Here is a 17974-nt window from a genome sequence, read left to right as displayed (position 1 = left end):
AAGGTTGTTTTGAATTCACCCTATAACAACCAGCAGGAAGACAGTAATTTGTACTTCACACGAACAGCTAAATTGTTACTCTTAAAAGTCACAGGCCCACCTCATGAAACTGCTGTACAGCAACAAGGAGGTCTTATCCATAGGACCAAATTGGACTAAAATGGATGAATCAGAAATAGGTTTCAGCCTCAAAATGACTTAAAACAAGGTCATTTACGTGGCATCATGTCATTAATTAACCTCATTAACGTCTTAAGCGACCCCCTACCTCATTATTCCCGTTAATTTATCAATCAACACCTCAATAACTTATTACAACAATGTAACAACTTAACATTACAACTTAGGGAAATTAACAAGCAAGCCTCAGGGTGAGCGAGCGCTGTCTAAAGGGGAGGACTGCGCCGGTTGTGCTAGGTCAGGGTCTCGTCCACAGCTGTAGAGCGTGTGTCGCTAAGCAAGATGTTGTCCACAGAAGGACTTTAGCTAGTAGTGATATGTAGTCCACAGGTGAAAGCATTACTATTGTAACTGTATGTGTGACTATGTGTGGTTGATGGACCTGACTGACAGCAGTAAGTGTATGGAGGAGAACAGATTTTTCAAGCCATGACCAGTGAAAACACATTCAGCACATCTGAAGGGTGCTGAAGCATGGGGCTTTGGAAGATGGAAGCCTTCACTGTCCAAGCAGAAGTTTCCTCTTCCACCATCTCCTGGACGTCTACCTGCTCGGAAGTTTAATAGATGGTCTGGATGGAAAGATGAGACTGACAGGTAAAGCGGCCAGTGGATTAGGAGTCCTCGGAGGAAAGCCTGGTGCGTGTTGGGGAAGCGCTGGGTGCTGTATTTCTGGATCATCACTCAGGCGCTTCTTGAATCACCCTTTACCTGAGCGACAGAAACACACACATCCACACACACACAGATAAGTCACCTATGCATGATGCCAGCGCTGATGGAGGAACATTCAGCAGGTGTAACTTGCACTTCCTCTCCCTCTCCCTTTCCTCTTTCCTTTTTCTACCTCATTATCCTTCCTCTAACTAGTACTTAACTCGCACTTACAGTTGTTACATTCCTGCACTTTTTTAAATTTCTTATGTAAAAGTAGTATTTTTTTATTGTTACACTCTCTATTGCGCGTAGCTTAATTTGTTCTCTCCTTTGTAACGTCGCTTTGGATAAAAAGCATCTGCTAATGTAAATGTAATGTAAAATGGTAGGGGTTCTTTGAGTGATGCAAGCCTAACTACTCTACTTTACTTGCTTGTACCAGCTGCAGCCAATATCTGTTTCCATGACGCTCCATGTTTTACTAGTGTGTGACTGACACTGTGATGTTTTTTTTTGAGTCTCTGTTCAATGCCAGTGTCTGTTAAGCTTTTCCGTTAAAATACCTTCCCCAATAACTACACTTAAACCAAAATGAAAAAATGTTAATTTGTGCGCCCATTTATTCCTTTCAAGTAAGAATACATGACAAACAAAAACCATAACAAGGTGATCGCCTCCTTTCCTTTATAATAGCCACAGCTAATGCAGTATACCGTTTCCTAACTGGCTGTATTAAGCTCAAAACCAGCAATTCACTGACACAGTTCATCTTGTCATTTGTTTCTTCTTACATAGCAACAACTCTCTGCAACACTCTACAACTGTTCTTGTCTTTTATTTTGGTTGCCTGCTCAGTTATACGTGATCGGTGGAGACTGGACTGGTAAGTTACCTGTTCACTGTAGGCTTGCTGCAACTCTGGAGCCTCTAGCTCCCCCTGCAGGCTCTCTGGAGTGGTGACGGGCCTCACACCTGCAGCCCGGGCGGCGCGGCTCACCGCATCAGACAGGGAGAGGTGGGGGCCATCACCCTGGGCCGTCTGAGGACGAACACACCAGGTCATATTGATCAGTGTCGATTGATCAGTCATTATCATAAATCACCAACACACCAATCAGATCAGTCTGGCAGAAGTAGTGCTTTACGGAGAAACAAGTGGCAGGAGTGATAGACATGTAACAGTTCTAAATCAATCAACATGTTGAACTGTATGCGTTTAGTGGTCTGTTTGCTGGTGTATGTGTGTAGCGGAGTGTGTGTGAGCATGTGTATCAGCGTGTGTGTGTGTGTGTGTGTGTGTGTGTGTGTGTGTATATATATATATATCTGTGACAAAGACCACGCACCTTCCTTCTCTTGGCTGGCATGCCATGAAGGTAGGCATCGGACAAAGGAGGCTGCGCCTTCATCTTCCTCTGGGACAGAAGGTCATGCCTGATGATGGGCACCCATTCCTGCAAAGATGGAGACAGATATAATACTGTTAACTACTCATGCACACGCCCACCCCCAAAAAAAAACAAACACACAAACACAACTTGCATATATGTAAACTACAGTTATAAAACAGGTGTGTATATTACACCCATATAGCTGGGCTTCAGTGAGATTGTGCCCACCTTTTGGTGTGGTGTGTTACAGTTAGCGTTTTAAGATGGTGACATTATAAAAACAGTACCGTTTTAAGATGGTGACATTATAAAAACAGAACCGGTTTGAGATGGTGACATTATAAAAACAGTGCTGGCACTGCTGTTGGATCAGTAACCAGAGATCAGCTCTTACCGGTGGGACAGATGCAACCCAGGGTTCGACCTCTGCCCCCGTCTCCTCTCTCCCAGCTGCTGCCATGGGAATGGATCCTCTGGTCTCCCTGGTCTCCCCTGACGATGCCCGGCGTGACCCCGTGCCCTCAGCTGCGTCTGCAGAGGTCAACATGGCCTCCTCTGCTGTGGTGGCAGGAGCTGGGGACATGGTCTCCTCCATCTGCGGAATATCAGGCAGTTTATATCAATAGAACTAGACGTACCGCACAGCAGTGCAGCAATATGACCACCACATACTGTGAGAGAATTAGCAAGACTATGCAACTAGGATATAAGAACTGAAAAATATTTGAAAATATATATATATATAAAAAAAAAAAAGAGAGAATCATATATCATTTAACCCTGCAAAGACTGACACATCCAATGTTAGCCAGAACATTCTAATAAAAAATAAATATATATTTTTTTTGTATCATATTTGATATAACAGGCCTTTATGACATTTCAATTTCTGCATTGAACATTACTCACTAGGTGGCGCTACTCCACAAATGAATCGTAATGAGCTGGTACGGCGCCCCCTAGAGGCCAACCTGCCATAGAGGTTTCATAATTTTTGGCCAAACAGTTTGAGTTACTGACATGTGTCAGTTGCAGGTGAACTAAATTTCATGAAATTTGGCATGCGTCAGATTTTGTGAACTTTGCACCTTTACATCACAAGATATAGGCTGATGAAGTGCTAGATTTTTGCACTGAACATTATTCTTTAGGTGGCCCTACTCCACAAATGAGTTGTAATGAGCTACAGTCATGCACCTCCGAGGCCAACTTAACATAAAACTTTTGTAATTTTTGGTGAAATGGTTGTCGAGCTATTGCCCAAAATGTGCTTCGAGCCACGCCCACTTCAGGGGGTTCTATCACAAAGGGACACGCCCACCTAGGGACACAAACCCTATATTCCGTATCAGCCATGTGGGGCCACAATCACACCAAGCTTCATCTGGATCAGTGAAGTCTAAGTATATGGCATCGTCGACCAAAAAAAAAAAAAAACCTGACAAACACTATATGACACTTTAGCGGTGGTTATTATTATATGTTGATACAAACCATACACTGGTGTAAGACCAGACACAGAAACAAGACACATGAAACAGTAATATCACAGACACTTTAAATGTCATGCAGAAAGGTTTGAAGACTGCGCGCGCGCACACACACACGCACACACACAGACACACACCTCTACATTCTGACTGTCAGCCTGCTGTTCGGCCTGGACATCTGATTCCACCCTCTGGGTTGCTTCAGTCTGACAGCACAGAGACAAACAAAAACAAACACAGAGATGTTACCATGGACGCGAGGTACAATCCTTCCACCCCCACTATGCCTTCAAAACACTCCTGACTCTGAGTGTGTTTAACCCATCTCAGCCTTCCTTGACAGAATCGTATGCGAGTACCTGTGTGTGTATGACGTAATGGTTGATGTCAGCCTCCTGTACAGGGTTGTGCTCCAGGATCACGTGCAGCCTCATGGTCATCATGCTGGTGAGCCAGTTCACCAGGCTGGGGTTCACCTCCGCAGACATCCTCCTCTGCACGCACACACACACACACACACACACACACACACACACACACACACACACACACACACACACACACACACACACACACACACACACACACACACACACACACACACACACACACACACACACACACACACACACACACACACACACACATTACACACACAGAATGTCTACACTGGTCATGAGCAGTAGTGATAGCCGCAATAATATGGTGTGAGTGTGAAATTGTGAGTGTGTGGGTGTGTGCGCGTGCTCATGAGTGTGAGTACTAACGATGCGGTGGTTGATGACAGCGGTGAGGGCTCTCTGCTCTCCTCTCAGGCAGTACAGATTGAGAGCCAGACACTCAAACAGGCCCTGGGTGCACATGTACAGAAGCCGTGGGCCAAAGGTGTGGTCTGCGGGGAGAGACAAACACTCATTAATAATGCAATTAAAAGTTAAAAGTCCAACACAAGCAGCAGTCATAAAATACTGCAAAATAAAATCCTGATTGTAGATCTCCCAGCTCCCTAGTTAACCCCTAGTTCATATTCTCTGTTTTGCTTTAGATGGATGTGTTATATGCTACCTCTACATGAAGAAGAAAGTACTGATAATCAAAAATATGCACAATCAATAAGGTCAACACACACACACACACACAAAACAGTAAAAACCAAACTATAATGTTCTCTAGGTGTTCCTCCACTAACCCCAGTGTACAGTGGAGTGGAGAGGAGTGTTTGTTTACCTGTGCAGCGCAAGATGTGTGTAGCCATGCGAGTAAACTGCTGGCGTAAGAAGGACAAGTTGGTTTGTACAATGTCCACCCCCTCACGCACGGTCACCGAGGCCTGCAGGGCACGCACACACACACACACACACACACACACAAAACAAACAATTGATGTCTCCAAAAATCTCTGGTATGTTGGGTTCGGGAAATTAATTTAACAGACCGGTTATTGCTGGCAGAGTTGAATGCAATCATGCTCCACCAAGAGGGACAGTTTGTTTGCCCAAATAATATCCAAGTTTGTAATAATAATATCTATCCAAATAACAGCCGTGTCTATTGAAGAGCAGACTAAGACAGATAACAGAACATGTGATAAGGGTTTTGTGGCTATTTGCCGTTTAGAGGTCAGGTACTTTTCCTTTACACATCAAAGGTCAACATGAATGCACTCTTAAGTGTACAGCATATCAGAGTGTGTGTGTGTGTTTGTGTTTATGTTTATGTGTATGAATGTGTGAGTGTCTCACAAAGCTCTCGGCGACGTATTCCTCAAGGCCATTGATGAGCTCCTCAGAGGCAGTCTGCAGAGGAACAAACATTTACACATACTGAAGCCTCTGCACATATTTAAGGGGGAAGGAGAGACAAGGGGACGCAGAGGGAGGGGCAGAGAGACAAGGGGACGCAGAGGGAGGGGCAGAGAGACAAGGGGACGCAGAGGGAGGGAGAGAGGGGACAAGGGGACGAGAGGGAGGGGCAGAGAGACAAGGGGACGCAGAGGGAGGAGAGAGACAAGGGACGCAGAGGAGGGAGAGACAAGGGGACGCAGAGGGAGGGAGAGAGACAAGGGGACGCAGAGGGAGGGGCAGAGAGACAAGGGGACGCAGAGGGAGAGAGACAAGGGGACGCAGAGGGAGGGAGAGAGACAAGGGACGCAGAGGGAGGGAGAGAGACAAGGGACGCAGAGGGAGGGAGAGAGACAAGGGACGCAGAGGGAGGGAGAGAACAAGGGTACACAGAGGGAGGGAGAGAGACAAGGGGACGCAGAGGGAGGGAGAGAGACAAGGGGACACAGAGGGAGGGAGAGACAAGGGGACACAGAGGGAGGGAGAGAGACAAGGGGACGCAGAGGGAGGGGAGAGAGACAAGGGGACAGAGAGGGAGGGAGAGACAAGGGGACGCAGAGGGAGGGAGAGACAAGGGGACGCAGAGGGAGGGAGAGAGACAAGGGGACGCAGAGGGAGGAGAGAGACAAGGGGACGCAGAGGGAGGGGAGAGACAAGGGTACGCAGAGGGAGGGAGAGAGACAAGGGGACGCAGAGGGAGGAGAGAGACAAGGGGACGCAGAGGGAGGGAGAGAGACAAGGGACACAGAGGGAGGGGCAGAGAGACAAGGGGACCAGAGGGAGAGAGACAAGGGGACGCAGAGGGAGGGAGAGAGACAAGGGGACGCAGAGGGAGGGGCAGAGAGACAAGGGGACACAGAGGGAGAGAGACAAGGGGACGCAGAGGGAGGGAGAGAGACAAGGGTACGCAGAGGGAGGGAGAGAGACAAGGGGACGCAGAGGGAGGGGCAGAGAGACAAGGGGACGCAGAGGGAGGGAGAGACAAGGGACGCAGAGGGAGGGAGAGAGACAAGGGGACGCAGAGGGGAGAGAGACAAGGGGACACAGAGGGGAGAGAGACAAGGGACGCAGAGGGAGGGAGAGAGACAAGGGACACGGAGGGAGAGAGACAAGGGGACGCAGAGGGAGGGAGAGACAAGGGGACGCAGAGGGAGGGAGAGAGACAAGGGACGCAGAGGGAGGGAGAGAGACAAGGGGACGCAGAGGGAGGAGAGAGACAAGGGGACGCAAGGGAGGAGAGAGACAAGGGGACGCAGAGGAGGGAGAGACAAGGGGACGCAGAGGGAGGGAGAGAGACAAGGGGACGCAGAGGGAGGGAGAGAGACAAGGGGACGCAGGGAGGGAGAGACAAGGGGACACAGAGGGAGGGAGAGAGACAAGGGGACGCAGAGAGGAGAGAGACAAGGGGACGCAGAGGAGGGAGAGACAAGGGACGCAGAGGGAGGGAGAGAGACAAGGGGACGCAGAGGGGAGGGACGAGAGAGAGACAAGGGACGCAGAGGGAGGGAGAGAGACAAGGGACGCAGAGGGAGGAGAGAGACAAGGGTACGCAGAGGAGGGAGAGACAAGGGGACGCAGAGGGAGGAGAGAGACAAGGGGACGCAGAGGGAGGAGAGAGACAAGGGTACGCAGAGGGAGGAGAGAGACAAGGGTACGCAGAGGGAGAGAGACAAGGGGACGCAGAGGGAGGGAGGACAAGGGACGCAGAGGGAGGGAGAGACAAGGGGACGCAGAGGGAGGGAGAGAGAGAAGGACAGGAAGGAGTGCAGTGGAGCAGTAGAGGTCTACGAGGCAGATGGGATGGAGAAAGGGATGAGAGAAAGAAAAACTATACAGTGGAGAAAAGGAACTTCCAGAGCTGCTGCATGTGTGTGCTTGTAGTCTGGAGAATGAGGAGAAGTAGAGGAGGAAAAAAAGAGAGGAGGAAAGAGAGCAGTGGAGTGGAGGGGAAGAAGAGGAGTAGAGAACCCGAGAGGAGGGGATGAAGAGGAGTAGAGAAGAGCAGAGGGGAAGAGGAGTAGAGAAGAGCAGAGGAGTGGAGTAAGGAAGAGGAGTAGAGAAGAGCAGAGGAGTGGAGGGGAAGAAGAGGAGTAGAGAAGAGCAGAGCGCGGCTCACGTTGATGTTGGGGTCGGTCGGCTCGCGGCCCTGCAGGTAGTGCTCTCTGAAGAAGGCGCTGAGCTGCGGCTGGATGCGGCTGAGGGGCTGCGAGTTGCCGTGCAACAGGAGCACCATGTCAACCATGGAGAAGCTCTGACACACCAGGGACAGCAAATCGCCAAAGAACCCTAAAACCAAGCACAACAACAGGCACACATTACCTACTGGGTGGCAAGAAGCAAGCACACTTCCAGACTGAAATAGGTATCGGTAGGAACAAGTGTCTAGGGTCTTGTGTGTGTGTGTGTATATATATGTGTGTGTGTATGTGTGTATATATATCTGTGTGTGTGTGTGTATGTGTGTGTATGTGTGTGTGTGTGTGCGTGTATGTGTGTGTGTGTGTGCGTGTATGTGTGTGTGTGTGTATATATATATATCTGTGTGTGTGTGTGTGTGTGTGTGTGTGTGTGTGTGTGTGTGTGTGTGTGTGTGTATATATATATAATATATATATCTGTGTGTGTATGTGTGTGTGTGTGTGTGTGTGTGTGTGTGTGTGTATATGTGTGTCACAGGTCTGACTACTAGGGTCATGCGTAACTAACCGACGGCGTCTCCAGAGCCAGGCGTGAAGAGGTTGCTGGTCTGGGAGAGGCGCTGGATGAACTGGGCGATGCTCTCGCTGCTGCCCCCTCCGGCCCCCAGGGAGCCCAGCAGCGTGGAGAGCACGCCCTGCACGATGCCCGTGAACAGCTCCGGGCTCAGCGTCTCGCCACCAGGGGGCGCTGCAGACGGCGGCGGTGGGGCGGATGGCTGCTGGGAGGAGGAGGGTGGGGGGGCGGTGGTGGGTGGGGGTGCGGAGGAGGAGGCTGGAGGAGGCGGCTGCTGTCCCGGGGGAGGGAAGACCGGCTGGTTGGCCTGAAGGAGAGAAGGAGAGGAGGAAAGAGCAGGAGCCAGATAGAAGGAGGAGAGGAGAGAAAAGAATAAAGGGGAGGTGAGTGACATAAACAGAGATTTCTGACAGATATTGGAAATGCTGGAGCAAACATATCACAAGGATAAAGAACATGTGACGCGTGATTGTGTGCATGCGATATGTGTATGATGTGCACGCGTGCCATAGAACATGACTGAACATAAGACGTGTGCCTGTGTGCCTGTGTGCCTGTGTGCCTGTGTGCCTGTGTGCCTGTGTGCCTGTGTGCCTGTGTGTCTGTGTGTCTGTGTGTCTGTGTGTCTGTGTGTCTGTGTGTCTGTGTGCCTGTGTGCCTGTGTGCCTGTGTGCCTGTGTGCCTGTGTGCCTGTGTGCCTGTGTGCCTGTTCACTGACCTGCATGAACTCAGACATGCCCTGCAGGAAGGCAGGGACTCCAGGCACAGTGACTGTGATGGATGGGGAGGCTCCTTGTCCCGCCCCTCCCGCAGCAGCCACGCCCCCCAGCAAAGAACCCAATAGCTGGGCCAGATTCCCATCCACGGCCCCGCCTTCCTGGGGCAGCCCCGCCCCCTCCGGAGGCTGGGGGCCGCCCTCTGAGGTCCCGCTGCTCTGGGTGTTGGGGGTGGTGGGAGGAGGAGGAGCAGCTGTATTGGAGAAAGAAGAAGAGGAGGAGGAGGAAGAGGAGGAGGAGGAGGTGGAGAAGGAAAAGGAATGAGAGGAGGAGGAGGAGGAGCTGGACGTGGGTTCACCTGAAGCAGAGTACAAAACAGATATGAGCGATCTTCCAAGGGAAACATATGCACACTCAAACTACACATTAAACACGCACACGCACGCACGCACGCACACACGCACGCACGCACGCACGCACACTCAAACTACACATTACACACGCACACGCACACACACACACACACACACACACGCACGCACGCAGGCAAAATCAAGTGTAGCTGACCTGTTTGGACCGGCAGGAGCAGCTGCCCCACCAGGCCTGATACCATCTGACTGAGAGGAGAGGGGGCTCCAGGAACACCCTGCTGGGGCAACACACACAATCATTATTCACATAGGCACACACACACACACAGATTCACATAGGCACACATATTCACACACACACATATCCACATACACAGGCACACATATTCACACACACGCAAACATATTCACACTCTCCTTTGCATGTCCACTGACGTAAATGTCTCTGTGTTCCAACTGAGTCTGTTCAACCCGTCTATTTAGTTGTCTGGATCTGGTTACCCATGCCTGTGTCTACCTATTGCTTTACGGGGTTTGACTCTCCACATATCAGACTATTTTACAATGCTTTCACTGCTCCACATGTCTGTGTGTCTGTGTGTCTGTGTGTCTGTGTGTCTGTGTGTCTGTGTGTCTGTGTGTCTGTGTGTCTGTGTGTCTGTGTGTCTGTGTGTCTGTGTGTCTGTGTGTCTGTGTGTCTGTGTGTCTGTGTGTCTGTGTGTCTGTGTGTCTGTGTGTCTGTGCTCACCTGTCCAGGTTGCTGTCCTGGGGCGGGGGTGGGCACACTTGCCCTCAGGTTGATGGTGGCTGTCCTGGTGGTGGGCTGCGGGATGCGCGGGGCGAAGGATGGCCGCGTGATGACCACCCGGGCGTGGGGGTGGGGGTGGGGTGGGGGCACGGGAGCCTCCCCGGTCGGGGGCACATGCACATGCTGCTGGCCCGGGTGGCCGCCTGGGTGGCCGCCCGGGTGGCCGGCTGAGGCGGCGGCTGCCATGGCAGCGGCCTGCTGGGAGATCTGGTGCACGATAGCCTGCATGAACTCAGGGGGGAGACCTGGGATGTGGAGGGGAGAGGGGGCACCTTTAGAGAGACCAGCACAGCACCGCACAGCACAGCACAGCACCCTTTACTACACCTACAGCACAGCACACCACCCTTAACTACACCTACAGCACACCACCCTTTACTACACCTACAGCACACCACCCTTTACTACACCTACAGCACAGCCTTTACTACACCTACAACACACCACCCTTTACTACACCTACAACACACCACCCTTAACTACACCTACAACACACCACCCTTAACTACACCTACAGCACAGCACAGCACAGCACAGCACACCACCCTTTACTACACCTACAACACACCACCCTTAACTACACCTACAACACACCACCCTTAACTACACCTACAACACACCACCCTTAACTACACCTACAACACACCACCCTTAACTACACCTACAACACACCACCCTTAACTACACCTACAACACAGCACCCTTTACTACACCTACAACACATACACAAACACACTCTCCACAAGCGTTACAGCACTATTTTGCACACATACTCCTCATCTATAACTACAAAAACACACACACCCTTAATCTTCATCCATACACAGACAATAAGCATTGGGTTAGGGGTTGGTCTGTTGTGTTTTGCTCACCTGCATGTCCGGCGGCGGAGGCGTTTGGTTGACCCGCTGCCTGTGGCCCCACACCTGAATCTACTCAACAAGAACACATCAACAGTGGATTATGAGCAAGGGTCAAGAGGTCAAACTATCCATTCTGTAATAACATTCAAGTATTTTACTATGATTGGTCAGATAGGCAACTACATATTCAAATCCATGACAGTAGTTTAAGCACAAATATGTAGGACTACTGTTGTGTTGGTGACTGAGAGAGTATGTGTGTGTGTGTGTGTGTGTGTGTGTGTGTGTGTAGTTGAACACACCATCCAGGTTCATCTGCATCATGACGACTGGCTCCATGGTCTGGTGTGTGATTCTGATGACCCGTGGCCCAGCCTGAGGCTGCCCCTGCTGATTGGTGGCATTGGGCTGTTGGGGTGGGGCCTGACCCTGGTTCTGCTGATCTGATTGGCTGGTAGGTTGAGTGGATTGGGGTTGCCCGTCAGTGGCAAGTCTCCCATTGGACGTCATTGTAACTGAAGTCCCAAGGTTCATCTGCAGTAGTAAAATCAAGAGATCTCATCATATCACTTACATTCAGCAGTACCCATTATGCCTTCTTCTACACAGCTGCACTCAAAGACTTTTGGTGTTTTTTTTTTTTTTTTTTTTTTACAAATAACTGCTGTGTAAAATCTGAAAACTTCCGCAAACAAAAATACGCTGTTCCTGGTATCACTCAGTGCAGTGCTCCTGATAACTCTGGGAGTTAGTTTTGTTCAACATCCTCATGTGGATCGGATCGGTGCGCCACTATTTACTAGTCAAACGTTCCTGGAGTTTCAGAAGGGCCAGCAGGAGGGCGCTGTGACTCACCGGAATGGGGATGTGGGGCACTCCACCCTGCAGCAGGACAGGGGAGGTGTAGTGGGAAATGGGCCGCACCACGTGGAGATGGCGGGGGGGCTGAGCAGACAGGTTGCAGCGCAGGTCGCTCAGGTTGACCAGCGTGTTACCGAGGAGACGCAGGGACTCCCCCACGAGGTTGAGCGTGCGTTGGTCCTCCTCTCGCTCCTGTGTCTGTGGTGAGGGTGACAAACAAAGACATCAGCAGGACGTTCAGCAAAACATGCTCTGACGTGACAGAGGAAGACCATGTTCACAGAACCATAGCTATCTCATCATCACTGTAAAAGCATTCACGGAATTCCATCAGTGTTTCGGCTGGCTGGCTGGCTGGCTGGCTGGCTGCAGTAAGGGCATCTGGAGGTCTGTGAGGTGCAGGGTTTTGGCCGGTCTGACAGGTGAGGGGCTGTGTCTCTTACATTGTTGTTGTAGTCGGCAGAGGTGGCTGCTCCCAGGATGGAGTGGGTTCTCTCCATAAATGGACGAAGGCGCTCCTCAAGCCTCCTCACCTCTGACAGGACCTCCACCAGCTCAGCAGGGCTGGGGTGACTGAAAGGAGCGAGAAAAGGAGGGAGGGAGTGAGGGAAGGAGCGAGAGAGAGAGAGAGAGACACAGACAGAGAGAGGAGTTTAGCTAATCAAATCAGGAGCAGTGTTGACAGGGACAGCAAGCTCTCATACTTTCTTTAGAACATCATCTAGCAAAGGAGAGGTGAAGTCATTTGTGGCTTGGCACTCAGATAGTGGGAAAAACCCTGTGCAAGCTGGAGCTGTGCCACAAGCTGGGGTGTGGTGTGGTGTGGTGTGAGAAGTTAGGAATGTTTATACAGTGATTTCAGGAATGGTATTTTTTAAGGGGCTGTAGCTGTTAGCTGTGCCACAAACTAGGGTGTGGTGCGATGAGTTAGGAATGTGTGCTATGAATGTTTTCATGGTGATTTCATGAATGGCATTTTCAAGGTGCTGCAGCGTCATGGGAAACCGTCATTGGAAATGTGGGTGTCTTACTTGGGTCCAGATGGGGCGGTTCCCTCTGTCTGAGTGGTAGTGGTGGAGGAGGAGGAGGAGGTGGAGGAGGAAGAGGTGGTGGTGGAGGAGGAGGAGGTGGCAGTGGTGGAGTCTGTAGCTGGTGGGGGGGCTGGAGGAGAGGTGTCCATTGGTTGAGCAGCAGGAGAGGAGGACGGAGGCGGTGCTGAGGGCTGACTGGCAGATGCTTCAGGTGCAGGGGCCTGATTGGCTGATGCTTCAGGTGCAGGGGCCTGATTGGCAGTTGCCTCAGGCTGCTGGCCCTGAAAGACAAAACAAAGGGAGCTATAACCATGGCAACACAAAAACAAACAACCCCACCCATACAGACTTTACTTGGGAGGTTGAATATGTGATAGCCAGGCAGCTTATGCTTTCTTCATCTGACAGGGGGAGATCTCGTAAGAGGGTTACAGAGTGAATCACCAGCCTATTACTGATTGGCTGACAAGATCCACAGTGTGTGAATATGAGTATCTGATTGGCTGAGTGACGTGTATGTACATCTGACTGGCTGCACATACCTCTAGTCTGTTGATCACTGATTGGATGTCTCTCAGCAAATTCTCAGCCAGCTGCAGCCGGAGTCTGGGCTCGCTCTGCACTGATTGGTCCAAATTGATGTGCAAGTCCACTGAACCATTACTCTAACAGAAAGAAAGGGAGAGAGAAAGATGGAAATGAGTTGAGAGCCAAAGCCGATTCAGTTCCATCAGTGACAATGTCATCAGCAGCCCCTTGCAAGAGGGCTGTTTCTATGGCAACAGGACTAACCCCGGTGCTGGTGCTTACACGGGTTGAGCGGCCCGCCTCTCCAACTCCAGCCATCATCTGCTGCACAGACATCTGGGAGAAGACAGACAGAGGACACATATATATACACACACACACACACACACACACACACACACACACACACACACACACACACATTAAGTGCATGTCCAAAAACACAGCCAAACTAAGCACATACATGTTTATGCACCGTACATAGTATACACAAGGCCAAGCGCACACACACCTGGATCTGCTGGGGGTCCATGATGTTGACGGGCAGGTTGAAAGTGCCCAGCATGACATAGCTGTTGCCATTGCGATCATGTGGGCCGCCCTGGGGGCCGGAGGTGGAGGAGGCTGAGGCGGAACTGCCCTCCGCACCCCCAGATGAGCCCGGCACGCCGCCGCCGCCACCACCCGACTGAGTGGTCTGAGGAGGGGCACGCTCCACAAGATGGATGACTTTACCATCCACATCTAGGAGAGGAGGGAGGCAGGAGGGGAGAGGAGCATAGAGGAAAGAAGGAGGAGATGAGAGAAGAGAGGAGGAAAGGAGAGGAAAGGATATGTAGCGTGAATAAGTCAGTTTCCACTGTTATATTTTGGTTTCTTGAGTGTGCAGAATGCTGCAGAGTTGAGGGGATAGCATTATGAATCCAGCCAAAAGACTTGACCTGTGGTGATATGAGCTCTTAATCATCTACACACAAAAGGACTCTAAATATGTTGCAAATGTAAAATGATTTTATGTGTGAGTCTCACTGTTTTCTGTCAGTGTAGGCATGTGAAAGTGAGACTCTTTGTGCCTAATCACTGTGTGTGTGTGTGTGTGTGTGTGTGTGTGTGTGTGTGTGTGTGTGTGTGTGTGTGACTCACTGTACTCAGTCAAAGTCCTATCATCCTGCAGCACACGGCCCTGGTAGATGAGTCTTTGCTTGTCCACTGGGATTTCCACTGAGGCAGCGATGTGCTCCTTAAACTCCCTCACAGTCAGCTGCAGAAAGCACCAGGGTGAGGGGATACTACATTTATACCATTTATACAACACAAGTTCTAGAACTGTTCTAGTTCTTTACAACTAGGTGCTGGACGGAGAGATGGGCCTTACCTCTCCTCTCACTTTGTAACTCCTGCTCTGGGAGTCCAGAGTCTTCACTGTGACTTCTATAGTAGTCGTCTCTTCCATAGCTCTCTAACAAAACAAAAAAAAGTCAGAAATAAAGAATGAAATTCTCCAAAATCCTTTCCCATATAAGTCAATTGGCTGATTATAGCACAAAAAGCTGTCAAACTGCCAAAGACGATTTATGTTCCAAATAGCTACTTTCATGATTGAGATAAACTGTAATGTGGTTAAATCTGTCAATAAATCACAATCACAGCTTTCCCTGTGACTAAAGTGTTGACATACTTTGAAGGACAAGTAGAACAAGTACAAATGTTTGAAATGTTCAGCCCAGATCAACAACTCAAGAATGCTATGAGCTGTTCTATCGTATCGATGTGGGAGAACGCGTCACACAGTTTAAATGTCATCTGCTAGGAAATGACAATCATACTCCACAAACTACACAATATTTTCGTAAGACTTCACAGCACAATTCACGAGTGAACTGCTGTTTCACTTTAGTGCAGGGACACGTATCTAACAGATATTCCTCACTACGCTGTAAACAGGAAACTGAAAGCAACCGATAAGCATTAGCTTGGTTTTGTGTAAAAAAATGATCCGACAATCAATCAATTGCATTCACGATGACGGCATCGACTACATTATGAGATTATATAACTCCATCCATACTTAGCTTGTCTGATAAACTGCTGCTTAGCAGACAAGCTACATACCCGATGAAGCCAAGTTTAGCCAAATCAACTTACCTTCTGTTATCACAGTCGATGTGTAGCTAGCAACCTAGCTAGCTAGCTAATCCCAATTACCTGCTTGAGAGATAACGTTAGCTAACGTTAATCCAGGTACACGTTCAGTCTGTCAGAAGTTTACAACAGTAACGACAGAAGTGTCAGAACTAAACTCAAGCTATTTTCAGACGCTTAGAATACCGAATAATTATATTTTCTCACATATGCTTTGTTCATATTCCGGCGAAAGAGTTAGCTCTGTGGTTAGCCACTTCAGATAATGCGACAGCAACAGTAAAAAGCCCCCGTGACGTATTTCCTTGAAAGTTGTCTACTGCAAGTGCCTGAAGCAAAATGTTGAGTGCTAAAGAACAGGCCCATTTATGACTGGATTTGTAACGTTTTCCTTCAATTTTTGGCAATTCCACGTCCATTGTGTATCATAACCATGGTAACATCTTCTGTATGTAGGCCTATATGAATATAAAGGATTCAGTGTGTGAGGGTTTTGTAATATCTTTCAACACTGTAATAGACGGAAAGAAGGAAAGATAGATAGGTAGATAGATAGATTACTTAATTTATGCCCAAAGGTTTTGCAGTGTTGCAGCAGAAATTCACATGAATCACAAAATACACATAACCTACATAAAATCACAAAACACAAATAACTGACACACAATACAAAACAGTAAAACAGCATTAACAAATTGATGTGTTGTAATCCAGAAGCTGCTGTTAAAGTCAATAGAAAGTATCAGAACGATTTACACAAGAACGCAGACAGGGCTGCTCTTCATCGCCCCTGCTGTTCAATGTCAGTATTAAGCCACTGGCACAGCTAATCAGAGACAACAGTAACATAAAGGGGCTGTCATTGTATGAAGAATATGTATTTTTATTTCTATCAGAACCTGCAACAATCACCCCATACTTAAAGGACCTTATTTCCATATATGGGTACTTCTCAGGTTATGAAGTAAATAGGGGGTAGAATCCAATGAACAGGTAAACTCCAGAATGGATTTAAATGGTCTACAAATGGCATTAAATTACAAAAGCATAATCCATAACAACACTTCTCCTGTCTCTATTAGGACGTATATTTTTAACAAAACATAAAGAATGGAATAAAGTCCTGGAGTTGACTCCAATTAAAGGGTTCTCGATTAACTTACAAACAGGTAATGGGAATAAGAAAGTATGTCATCTTTACCAAATATTTTGAATCTGAATAATACATTAGAGATAAAGGGGAGATGGGAAATCGACATGAAGAGGTGTTTGAGGCCCTTAAAGAAGAAAGTGAAAGGAGGCACTTCTAACAGTAATACCGTCAGGCATTGATGGAAGAGCTAAGATGTTAATATTGCTATCAGCAGCAATTAAATGTATCACAATTAAGTGCTTAAAATCTGACCATGTACAATGTATGGATTGAAGAAGTATGGGAAACCTATCAGAAGTCTTATAGAAATCCTATATATGAATGTTTTATTATTCTACTCATATTCTAATCATCTGTGGTGTCCCTTAGTGTGCAATTTATGTCTGTGTGTCTCAGTGTTCCTCAGTGATAAGGATTGGGGTGTTTTGGTTGTCTGGTAAGGATTGGGGTGTTTTGGTTGTCTCGAAGGCCATAAGGCCGTTCTAACTCCTCAGTGCACCTGGACCCAGGGTGACCCACATGATCCGAGCTCTGTGCGGAACACTCCTCTATTTTCACTGATTGAACACTTTCGAGTCAGGTTTGTCCCCTGTCTAGTTAGAAAAGTGAGACTCTAAAAAGACATGAGCATCTTCCTGTGAATCTTGCCTGGCTGTGCAGCTGAATAAAGCCTGTGTCCTGATTGAACGCCATTGGCCAAATTAATAGGAGTTTTTGTTTTGTTGGTTGCTTTCTGATCTACATGGTCTCAAATTCATCCCAGCTTACTATTAATTATATTTAAAAAGCTGTTATTTTTTATTAAAAAAAAAACAGGCATACCTGTAAACTTGGAGTTATCTTTTTTAGGCTGTTCTCTGTTTTATATGCTGCTATAATATGAACCAGAATATATATAATATTATAATAATGAACCAGAAGAATACTGGTGCATGACAAGGCGCAATTTTTTGATCAGCGCATACATTAGGATTATTGTTGTAATGATTTATTTTGTGTGCACAAATTGCAAAATCAAATTGCAAATCTGCAGCATGCTCAAACTGAGATTTTGCTAAAAGGTGTTCCTGTTTCAGATATCGTACAAATTTGAAAAAAAAAAAAACTGAAAATGACCAAAGGTTCATTCACGAAATATTAATTGTAATAACAATTTAATCAGAACTATTCATTTGGCCATCACTGTACATTTAAATGCTGGTGAACGCTCAATAAAAACTCACACAATGC

At 48.3% G+C, this 17974-nt stretch overlaps 1 protein-coding gene across 5 annotated transcripts; it reads right to left on the bottom strand.

The window, feature by feature from the left end:
* Positions 1–1592: 1592 nt before the first annotated feature.
* On the bottom strand, positions 1593–15894 carry bag6l (BCL2 associated athanogene 6, like). 5 transcript variants are annotated; one of them, XM_031586162.2, is made up of 24 exons: positions 15595–15894; positions 14825–14908; positions 14593–14710; positions 13961–14193; positions 13732–13785; positions 13464–13586; positions 12922–13202; positions 12334–12463; positions 11885–12088; positions 11332–11563; positions 11039–11098; positions 10107–10411; positions 9555–9636; positions 8990–9345; positions 8266–8578; positions 7676–7845; positions 5461–5514; positions 4946–5048; positions 4486–4610; positions 4078–4212; positions 3856–3924; positions 2623–2823; positions 2184–2291; positions 1593–1876 (listed from the first exon to the last, which is right to left on the bottom strand). In XM_031586162.2, the coding sequence occupies exons 2-24, from the start codon at positions 14900–14902 to the stop codon at positions 1625–1627; spliced, it is 3786 nt and encodes a 1261-aa protein (XP_031442022.2). In that variant the 5' UTR covers positions 14903–14908; positions 15595–15894; the 3' UTR covers positions 1593–1624. The 5 variants fall into 5 exon arrangements, with proteins under 5 accessions (XP_031442022.2, XP_031442020.2, XP_031442023.2 ...); XM_031586160.2 differs by having other exon boundaries at positions 13714–13785; positions 15595–15893; XM_031586163.2 differs by having other exon boundaries at positions 8990–9240; positions 13714–13785; positions 15595–15893.
* Positions 15895–17974: the final 2080 nt, after the last annotated feature.

Source organism: Clupea harengus, chromosome 19, assembly GCF_900700415.2.
Source record: "Clupea harengus chromosome 19, Ch_v2.0.2, whole genome shotgun sequence".
Lineage (NCBI taxonomy): Eukaryota > Metazoa > Chordata > Actinopteri > Clupeiformes > Clupeidae > Clupea > Clupea harengus.
This window is presented reverse-complemented; position numbering and strand designations above follow the sequence as displayed.

What these genes read in the sequence shown, in the direction of transcription:
- bag6l (XM_031586160.2), bottom strand. Translation starts at nt 14,902, where the DNA reads ATGGAAGAGACGACTACTATAGAAGTCACAGTGAAGACTCTGGACTCC. An exon ending in CTGTCATCAACCACCGCATC is followed by an intron (nt 4,213 to 4,485) that starts GTTAGTACTCAC and finishes GTGTGCGTGCAG; the next exon opens with AGGAGGATGTCTGCGGAGGT. An exon ending in CTGACAGTCAGAATGTAGAG is followed by an intron (nt 2,824 to 3,855) that starts GTGTGTGTCTGT and finishes GATATTCCGCAG; the next exon opens with ATGGAGGAGACCATGTCCCC.